The sequence below is a fragment of the Phoca vitulina genome, unplaced genomic scaffold, assembly GCF_004348235.1.
Source record: "Phoca vitulina isolate PV1807 unplaced genomic scaffold, GSC_HSeal_1.0 scaffold43, whole genome shotgun sequence".
NCBI lineage: Eukaryota > Metazoa > Chordata > Mammalia > Carnivora > Phocidae > Phoca > Phoca vitulina.
The window spans coordinates 10,128,435-10,139,628 of record NW_022589746.1 but is presented as its reverse complement, the minus strand read 5'-3'; the positions used below and the strand labels follow the sequence as shown (position 1 = coordinate 10,139,628).

The 11,194-nt window shown below is 38.2% G+C and overlaps 1 protein-coding gene across 1 annotated transcript in view; it reads left to right on the top strand.

Moving 5' to 3' along the window:
• The window catches only part of LOC116648446 (zinc finger protein 33B-like), a 29,507-nt gene that overhangs the window by 1,816 nt on the left and 16,497 nt on the right, over nt 1-11,194 (top strand). Inside the window, exons 2-4 of the mRNA XM_032430434.1 lie at nt 1,834-1,896; nt 10,403-10,529; nt 10,788-10,883. Of these exons, the coding sequence (XP_032286325.1) occupies nt 1,834-1,896; nt 10,403-10,529; nt 10,788-10,883 (286 nt within the window). The remainder of the gene's footprint in view (nt 1-1,833; nt 1,897-10,402; nt 10,530-10,787; nt 10,884-11,194) is intronic.

The window sequence follows — 11,194 nt, the reverse complement described above, 5'->3', positions numbered from 1 at the left end:
AAGACAACTTTAGTTGTTTCTCCAATTGTCATGTTCTTTGCAGCTTGCTGTCTTGGGCACAGTACTTAGCGGAAATAATTCGGCATGTGAAGAAACTATTTGAACGATTGAATCTTAACCATGTAGTATTTTTTTTTCTGGGATTTCTAGATGTCTTCAGAGCCTTTGACAGAGACAGTATAATTGTATCTGAGTTAGGTTTGTAACAGTTCTCAGCAGCCTTGATTTGAGTTTATGGAAGGTCTGACCTGAGAATCTATGGAATATTGAACTGTGGGCCTGGGTGACAATTCCAGTAAAAATGAATTTGCCCCTCAGGTGCATTTTTCATCTACATTAGAAAAGCGAAGTAAGGAGGAGTCTCTAAATACATAATGTTAGGTGGAGAGAACCATCCCACTATTTGAGGGTTTTTTTTCTTTCTTTTTTTTTAAAGTAGGCTCAGTGCGGGGCTTGAGCTCATGACCCTGAGATCAAGACCTGAGTTGAGATTGAGTTGGTCGCTTAACCGACCGAACCCCCCAGACACCTCTTGAGTGAATTTTGAGCAGAGGCAGTGTATTTCCCAGAGAGGAGCAGATCCTAGGTTTTCACAGCCTGTTCAGAACGAATGAGATTTGAAAATGTTGCCACATTCAGAAGCTCCCAGGCTGCCTAATGGGGGGAAGCCGGGACCAGGGCAGCCGGGTGGGAAGGAGTGAAGGACGGGTAGGTGACATGGAAAATAGAACTTCACTGGAGGCATTCCAGGGATTGTGGGAAAGGGCCTTAAAAGTAGATGTGAGGCGGTTTTGTCTCAACAATCCCAGTTCAACTCCCACTCTTTATTTTTCACTCTTCCCAGATTCTGAGCTCTTTGAATCTGGCATTTAAAGATGTGCTGATGAGTTCTTTATAGGACAGCAATACAAGAAGAGTTGTTTATTTTTCTTCTTGAAAGTTGAGAAATTGGTGCTGAGAGTGTAAGTGAATTTCTCTGGCTTTGTGTTGGGGTAGAACCCAGAGGAGGTGTTGAGTCTCCCCACCCCAGTCCATGCTGACCACATCATCACTGGTAAAACACATTCCTTAAAAGACAGCCATCTGAGAATCTGCATGTGCTTTAAAAAAACAATTAAAAAGGGGCGCCTGGGTGGCTCTGTCATTAAGCATCTGCCTTCGGCTCAGGTCATGATCCCAGGGTCCTGGGATCAAGCCCTGCATCGGGCTCCCGGCTCGGCGGGAAGCCTGCTTCTCCCTCTCCCACTCCCCCTGCGTGTGTTTCCTCTCACTGTCTCTCTCTCTCTCTCTCTCTCTCTGTCAAATAAATAAATAAATAATCTTTAAAATAAAATTTAAAAAAACAGTTAAAAAGTACCCTTACCTGAAAGTGCCTCCATCCTTTTTTTTGTAGCTTTGGTTGTGTTCTCTAACTTGAGAAGTAAACAAGGAAATATACATGTAACAACTTTTGTTGTACAACCTCTGCTGAAGGTTTAGTGTTCCTTCCTTTAACGTATTGTAATTTGCTTAACCAATTTTCTCATTTTTAAAATTACTTCGAAACAGAACAGAGGGGTACAGACATTGTTTAAAAATGTCCTAGACAACAGTTCCATACACCCAGTGAAAAATTGCACACCCAAGCTCTGCATGGCCAAATCACAGTCATACGTGGTCATTTGGGTGCTTTATCATGTGTCGTTTCCTGCCCCTTCTGCAAGGTGAAAAGGATATTCTCCCACCGAGAGGCATTTCACCCAGGTGATGTTTGCAGCTTTTTAAGAAGGCAAGTCCAGGAACTGCAAGACAGTCTGTACCTCTAATGACTTCATTCCTCTTTTTCTATCCCAGCTCTGCCTTCAGAGATTTCTACATTTTTCCAAGAGAGACCAGCAAAATATGAAGAAGTCCTGTGTGAGTTGTTGAAGTCATTTTCTGCTTTGTTTTACAATGGATCTTATGAGGATAATGATTCATATTTGAAATAGAAAAGTAGAAATAGATAAAATGAACCTGAGGGGAACAGCATGACACAGTGGTTCTCAAACTTTAGTGTGCATCAGATCAAAACTGGGAAGTGTTTTAAACCATAGAATGGGGCCTGAGATTTTTTTTTTTTTTTTTTTTTGAGAATTTTCATTTTGAACAAGGTTGCAGGTGATACTGAGGTCTATAGACTGGTAGCATTGGATTAGCCAATCAGTAGGGCAAATTTGGCAAGGAGATAGACACACACACACACACACACACACACACACACACGGATCATATGAAGTTAGATGGTTATCAGACTTAACTTGCAAATATTTCTGACCTTTTATTTTATTTTTATTTTTTTTTAAAGATTTTATTTGACAGAGAAAGACACAGCGAGAGAGGGAACACAAGCAGGGGGAGTGGGAGAGGGAGAAGCAGGCTTCCCGCGGAGCAGGGAGCCCGATGCAGGGTTCGATCCCAGGACCCTGGGATCATGACCTGAGCCAAAGGCAGACACCTAACGACTGAGCCACCCAGGCGCCCCTATTTCTGACCTTTTAGCCATGACTCCCCTCATGCCCCTGGGGAAAAAAAAACACATACATGAAGCATCCCAATTTCTTTTGGAACCTAAAGACTCTCTGGCATCAAGAGCTGAATAAAAAACTTTTGTTTCTGTTTATATAAATGATGAACAACCTTCTGGTGACAAACCATGAACTAAATGCCTATAATTATCCTTCAGTGGAAGCAAAAGACAGAGTACCAAGCAGAACCCAGTTAATGAGGCTTTTTAGGAGACTGTATTACTGAAGCCCATGTAGACAGCTTTCCCATGGCCTTGGTTTGTTTTTGTTTTCCCTTGATAAAACCTAAAACTTCTATAGAATAAATTGACTGCATGTCCTTAAAATAACTCCAAAATTCCCAGACCCTGACAACCACTAATCTACTTTCTGTCAGTATGGGCTTGCCTCTTCTGGATCTTTTATATGCATATAATCATACAGTATGTATTTTTTTGTGTGTGTCTTCCTTCACTTAGTATAATGTTTTTAAACTTCATCCATATATTGGAACATGTTATAGACTTTGTTCTTTTTCTTTTCCAGCTTTATTAAGGTATATTTGACAAAACTGTAAGATATGTAGTGAACATCGTGATGATTTTGGTATTTGTATACATTGTGAGAGGACTCCTCCCATCTAATCTAACACATCCATCACCTCACATATTTCTTTATTTCTTTGTTTTGTTTTGTTTTGTTTTTGGTGAGAACATTTAAGTTCTCTCAGCAAATTTTATTTGTACAATACAGTGATATCAACTATAGTCACCATGTTATACATTAGATTCTCAGACCTTCATTTTACAGTTGAATGTTTGTACCTTTTTACCAAGACTTCATTCCTTTTTTATTGCTGAAGAATATTCCGCAGTATAGATGGACCACATTGTTTTTCCACTTACTGCTTAATGGACATTTGGCTTGTTTCTGCTTTACCACTATTGTGAATAGTGCTGCTCTGAACATTCACGTGCAAGTTTTGCTGGAATACATGTCTTTGGTTCTTCCGGGTATTTACTGAGAAGTGAAAATGCTGGATCATACCTTAGTTGTAGTTTTAACTTACTGAGGAACAGCCAAACTGTTTTTCACAGTGCCTGCACAATTTTATATTTCCACCAACAATGTATGAGAGTTCGTTTCTCCTCATTATTGACAATGCTTGTTATCTTTTTATTATAGCCATCCTAGTGGGTGTGAAGTAGTATCTCATTGTGGTTTTGATTTGCTTTTCCCTAATGACTAATGAGTACCTTTTCATGTGCTTGTTGGATATTTGTATATCTGCTTTGCAGACATGTCCATTCAAATCCTTGGCCCATTTTTAAATTGGATTTATTGTAAGAGTATTTTGGGTACTAGATTTTTATCAGATATATGATTTTCAAATATTTCTTCCCATTCTGTGAGTTGTCTCTTTTAATTCTCTTGAAAGTATATCCTTTGATTCACAAAAGGTTTTAATTTGGTAAAGTCTGTTTATCTTTTCCATTGTTGTGTTTGCTTTTGATGTCATATCTAAGAATCCACTGTCAGTCTAAGATTGTGAAGATTCACTCCTGTTTTTTCCTAAGAGTGTTAGAGTTTCTAGCTCTTACATTTAGGTCTTTGATCTATTTTGAGTTAATTTTTGTATATGATATGAGGAAGGGGTCCATTTTCATTCATTTGCATGTGGATATCCAGTTCCAATACCATTTGTTGAAGAGACCATTTTTTTCTCCCATTGAATCATCTTGGCACCCTTGTTGAACATCATTTGACCATAGATGTATGGGTTTATTTCTGGACTCTCAACTCTGTTCATTTGCTCTGTATGTGTATTATCATGCCAGTTCCTCCCGTTTTGATACTGTAGCTTTGTAGCAAGTTTGAAGTCAGGACATGTGAGTTCTCCAGTTTGTTCTCCTGAACAAATTCTTCTTGACAAATTTGTCAAGATTGTTTTGGCTATTTTTTTTTATTTTAAAGATTTTATTTATTTATTTGACAGAGAGAGACACAGCGAGAGAGGGAACACAAGCAGGGGGAGTGGGAGAGGGAGAAGCAGGCTCCCTGCTGAGCAGGGAGCCCGATGTGGGGCTCGATCCCAGGACCCTGGGATCATGACCTGAGCCGAAGGCAGACGCTTAACGACTGAGCCACTCTGTAGTGCTACGTGGAGATATTCCTCACTTTTTTTTCCAGTTGCTTAGCACTCCATGGTGTGAGTATACCATAACACATTCAACTAAACTAGTTCCTTAGTAATCAATACTTGGGTTGTTTTTAGTTTTTTTTGCAAATATAAATAGTGTTGTAGCCTTGTTCCTACACCTCCTCTTTCTTTGGCCAGTGTGTCCTTGTAGTTGGTTCCCAGAAGTGGGATTTCTGGGTTAAATGGTAAAATCATGTAATTTAGCTAACTATTGCCATATTTCACTTCATGTTAGTTAATCACTTTGCATTCTGCACGGGATATGAGGATGCTTTTATGCCTATAACAAATTAAGTATGTGTGCTGTTAAACTTTTGGATTTCTTCCAGTCCAATAGGAGTGAAATGGTTCAGTATAATTTTTTTTTTAATTGTTTATTCTCTTTTATTCCACATTTTACCCTCTGCTGGTTTGGAAGTCGTAAACCAGATTTTATTACGTTGGTGGTTACTCTTTGCATTAGTTTGCTGCAAAGGTTCAGTATAATTTTTTTTTTTTTTAAAGATTTTATTTATTTGACAGAGAGAGATATAGCGAGAGAGGGAACACAAGCAGGGGGAGTGGGAGAGGGAGAAGCAGGCTTCCCCGCGGAGCAGGGAGCCCGATGCGGGGCTCGATCCCAGGACCCCGGGATCATGACCTGAGCCGAAGGCAGACGCTTAACGACTGAGCCACCCAGGTCCCCCCAGTATAATTTTTATTTACATTTTTCTTTTTAAAGGGTAAGCTTGATTTTATAAGTTTAATGCCATTTGCATTTCTCTTCCTGTGAGTTTTTGTTTCACAGTTCTTGCCCATATTTAGAGGATTATTGGTTTTTTCCTTTTTAGGAACTCTTTATATAGGGGTACTAACCCTTTCTTTGTCATGTAAGTTGCAAATACTTACTTCTGGGTTGTCATTTTTCTTGTCACTTTTCTTTGGGTTTTATTTTATTTAATTCTGCAGAGGATTTGTTTGGTTGTTTTATAATTTTATGTCGTCAGATCTTATCAGTACTTTATTGCATCTGGATTTTTAAAAGTCTGATGCTCTACTGACTGAGCTATGTGGGCTCTGCATCTAGATTTTTAGATATGGTTAGGAAAGTTTTATTCTTTCTTAAGTTATGGCGGAACTCACCCATGTTTTCTTCTAGTACTTACATAGCCCCCCCCTTTTTTTTTTTTTTACATTTAAGCTTAACTGATCCATTTGCAGTTGTCCTGATGTATAGATGAGAATGGATCCTGTTTTATCTTTCTTAACCTATTAAATTATCCTACCACTCTCTTAGTGAAAGATTCTTTTTCCTACTTTATGATACTGTCATTTACTAAGTTTCAGATGCATTTTAGTCTATTTCCATTGATACGTCTTTCTATTTATGTGTCTGTACCAATTTATTTTATTTATAGGAGCTTTATGTTTATGTCTGGTACTGTCTGGTAGATTAGCTGTCCTCGTTGCTCTTTTTTTCAGGTTTTTCTTGGCTTACCTTGCTTTTCTTCCAGTTCAAATATATAATCAACTTGCCTTATTCCAGGTTAGAAGCTTGATGGTGTTTTTTTTGAGACTGCATTAAATTGCTCTATTAATTCATGAATCAAAATCTTGATGCTAACATTTCCTATGTGAGAAAATGGGCTAGCTTTCAGTTTCTTTAAATGTAGTTTTTAAAAGGAATGCTTTCATAGTTTTCTTTATGTAGGTTTTGTTCATTTTTTGTTACAACTTCATGCCTTAATATTTTTACTTCAACTTTTATATTTTACAAAGTTAAAAAATACAAGCATTTTCCTCACATATTTTCTTTATTTGTGATATACCCCTATTTGTACCCAAAGTGTCCTTTAAACTATGTTGGGTTTAGGATCCAATCAAAGATCATGCCCTTGTATTCTTTCATATTATGGATTTTTCTTTTTTAAGTACTGGTCACATGTCTTGTTAAATAGTTTCCTTGTACTTAACTGTGCTTTAGAATCATCTGAAACTCTTTGAATATTCCTGTACTGAGACTACACTTCATACCAGTTAGGTCAGAAACTCTGGGGGTAACACCTGGCAGTGTGCAGCCACGTTGAGAAGCATGATTGTAGAATGCCCCCACGTCTGTGTTGACTGATCTGTTTTTCCTCATGATTAGATTCAGAATATATATTTTTATTAGGCTCATTTATTGGATGCTTATTTATTTATTTATTTATTTGAGAGAGAGTACGATCGGGGTGAGAGGGAGAGGTAGGAGCAGATTCCCTGCTGAGCAGAGCGCCTGATGTGGGCTCGAAACCCAGGACCCTGGGATCATGACCCGAGCAGAAGGCAGACGCTTAACCGACTGAGCCACCCAGGCACCCCTATTGTATGCTTTTTATATGGTCTGACTGTACCATTATTGATAATACCACCAGATATCTCCACTTGAAGAGTAGATTTTCTTTTCCCTTTTTGTAAACTAATAATCTGTCGGGTGAAACTTGGAGACAATGTGAATGTTCTTATTCCCAGTGACCTTTCATCCAGTGGTTGACTGTTTAGGTTGAGCACCTTTTACCATGTTTATTGGCCATGGGTCTTTTCTCTTGTGAAGTCATTGTTAGGTCCTTTTCCCATTTTTCCATTAGATTGTGTTGCTCATATTGATTTTAGAAGTATTTTATATATTCTGGATATAATCTCTTTATCATTTCAATATGTTGCTAAAATTTCCTGCTGATTTACTTTATTTATTTTATTTTATTTTTAAGATTTTATTTACTTACTTGACAGAGAGAGAGAGAGCACAAGCAGGGGGAGTAGCAGACCGAGGGAGAGGGAGAAGCAGGCTCCCCAAGGAGCAGGGAGCCCGATGCGGGGCTCGATCCCAGGACCCTGGGATCATGACCTGAGCCGAAGGCAGTCACTTAACCAACTGAGCCACCCAGGCGCCCCTGATTTGCTTTTTTTTAATTAATGGTTTCCTTTTGATAAGTAGAAGTTCTTAATTTTAATGTCATGCAATTTGTTTCATTCTTTTCCTTTATGGTTAGTGCTTTTGGTGTCTTGCTTAAAATTTTTTTGCTTGTCTACAGATTGTGAAGATAGTTTTTTGTGTTACCTTCTGGAAGTTTTACTGATCACATTTTAACCTATAATCCATCTGGACTTGATTTTCGCATATTATGTGAGATTGAGATCAAAATTGTTTTTTGTTTTAATGTCCTTTTCTAACTGCCCTACTGTAACACTTTTTTTTTTTTTTTTATAAACCAGGTGTCCATGCATGTCCAGTTTCTAGACTACAAATTTAGTTCCATTGATCTTTCAGTTTATTCTTTTACTGATAGCACACTCTGGCAAATTACTCTAACTTCAGAATAAATCTTTATATACACTAGTACATCAGTTTTTTACTTCATAATAAGTTACCTCAAATTTTACAGGTAAGAACCACACAAATTTATTATCTCACAGTTTTTGTGGATCAGGTGTCTAGGAATAGGTTAGCTAGGTTCTCTTAGGCATTAAAGCTGCAGTCAAGGTGTTGCCTGGGACTCCTTATCTAAGGCTTGGTTGGGTTCCCATCTGTACATATGTGGCAGAAATTATTTCTGCACAGCTGTAGAACTCACAGTAGCTTGCTTCTTCTTTGAGGTCAGTAGAAGAGTCTGATATTCTACATTCTTTAAAAGACACATGGTTAGGTCAGGCCCACCCAAGTCAGTCTCCCTTGTAGACCGAAGTCAGCTGATTAAGGGATCTTAATTATACTTGCAAAATCTATTTTGCCATAAAATGTAACATAATCACAGGGACATAAGTCTCTTCCACTTAAAAGGAGTTTATATTAAGGTGTTGGATCCATTGGAGTTAATCTGAGATTTTGCCTACCATAATTAGTGTGAGTTTATTCATTCTGTTCTCCAAGATGGCTTTGGTTATTCTTGGCCATTTAAGTTTCTATGTAAGTTTGAGAATCAACTTACCATTTTCCACAAAAATACCTGCTAAGATTTTAATTCTGATTGTCTTGAATTTATAGGCCAATTTGTGGAGAAATGAGATTTTTTGTAATACTGAATTGTCCAAACCATGAATATAGTGCATTCCTCTATTTATTTAGGTATTCTTTGTTTTTTTCTCAATAATACTTTATACATTTCTGGATAGTAGTCTATTCTTTTTCCTATTAACCAATTTTTACTATATGGCATGAGTATTGATTTTTGTTTTGATAACCTGGGAATGATATGTCTCTGTGTCTGCTTGCAATATTTTCCACAGTGGTCATCTCATAAGTGGGTGGTATAAAACCTACGAACTGTACAAGACAGTCTGTTCAGTTATGGGAAGAAAATATTCAGGTGTCTCCCTAGGTTTATTTTAATCCATAAAAAGAAGAATGAAGAAATCTAACGTACAGTGAAATGGATATAGATAGTAATATTTTACTATAATTATGTAATGTGATAAATATAGCTACATTGGCAATCATTTTATAAGCATATCAGAGTTACACAATGTTACATGCCAAATTTATTCAGTTGAAAAAAATAAAAGTGACTTAGGAAAAATAATAACAAAGCAATTTAATATATAGATTGACATTATAAGTTTACTATTTATGAAAAAAGGTTTCCTAGATGGAACAGTAACCAACCATTTTGGACACCCTATTCTATAGGAGTTATGTCCAGAATTACTCAATAACATATTCCCTGAAGACTACTATAGCTCTTTATGTGAACATAGTCCCAACAGTACTTTTCCTCTGTGTTCACTTACTCCTTTAACTACATTTTTTTTAAAAAAGATTTTATGTATTTATTTGACACAGAGAGAGAGCACACACAGACAGAGGGAGTGGGAGAGGGAGAAGCAGACTCCCCGCTGAGCAGGGACCCTGATGCGGGGCTCGATCCCAGGACCCTGAGATCATGACCTGAGCCAAAGGCAGACACTTAACCGCCTGAGCCACCTGGGCACCCCTTAACTACATATTTTATTTTATTTTATTTTATTTTATTTTATTTATTTTTTTTTTTTTTAAAGATTTTATTTATTTAACAGAGAGAGAGACACAGTGAGAGAGGGAACACAAGCAGGTGGAGTGGGAGAGAGATAAGCAGGCTTCCCACCGAGCAGGGAGCCCGATGCGGGGCTCGATCCCAGGACCCTGGGATCATGACCTGAGCCGAAGGCAGACGCTTAATGACTGAGCCACCCAGGCGCCCCTTAACTACATATTTTAGATGTGTACGTGGTTATGCTGTTGCCCCAGGTTCATGAATGATACTCTGTTATCAGTGAAACCCACCCTAATAGCAAGAATAGAACTTTTCTCCCCTCTGTAACCTCACTCTACTTTGCACATGTTTTTACTCTAGTAGGATGATATGCTACATGGTAGTTGGATGCTTAATGTTTCTGTCTGTCAGATTATATGCTCCTTGAGAACAGTGACATGGTTTTATTGGTTTTCAGATTCTCAAGGTAGGAGAGTTCTTTATGGCATGTAGGCACATGGTGGGACATCAGTAACTTATCACAGTGGTGAGGAATGTCTCATGCTTTCTCCTCCAACCAAGTGCAAAAGTAGGTGTGCCAGGACACATTTTCTACTTGTGGATAGTAAACTCCGTAACAATTCTCCGACAGCTTTTCCATGTCTTCCAATTGTGATTACTTACATTTGAACACAAATGTGCTGTTTCAGGGATCCTTATCATTTGAGGATGTGACTGTGGGCTTCACCCAGGAGGAGTGGCAGCACCTGGACCCTGCTCAGAGGATCCTGTACAGGGATGTGATGCTGGAGAACTACAGCCACCTTGTCTCAGTGGGTAGGGATTGTTTTCCATGTAGACTCCTAGTATGCACTTCCTTTCTTGGTTTGACACCTGTAGAAGCTTTGTAGAGTTTAATGATATTTAGGCTTGAGATTCAAGTATTAAGCAGAAGGATTATTGAAACACCATAAAGAATGTTTTCTTCTTCAACGAAACATTGTAATTGGCCCCTGAAGACTCATTTTCTGTCTTCTTCAAGGGCCCTGAAGCCTATGAGCCTAGCCCATTTCCCATGTCATTTCCCAATTTCAGGGTGTTGCATCCCTAAACCAGAAGTGATCTTGAAGTTGGAGCAAGGAGAGCAGCCATGGATAGTAGAGGAAGAGTCCCCAAGCCAGAGCTACCCAGGTGAGTTAGTACGTATTAAGCAGATGGATACCAGGTGACATGGTATAAATTGTTTTTATTCTCACGTGTTTGTTTATATGTTCATTTTCACATTAAACAAATACTGAGTACCTCCTGTGCCTCACTCAGGTTTTAGGTGCTGAAACACATCAGCAAACTAAATTTGTTCCTGACCTCATGGAGCTTACATTCTGATAGGGAAAGATAAGAAATAAACAACAGCACATACATACACATACTGTACACATAACATGTCAATAAAATAGCAAGGAAGTTATAGATTGAAAATAATGAAATGGAATACTTGAGAA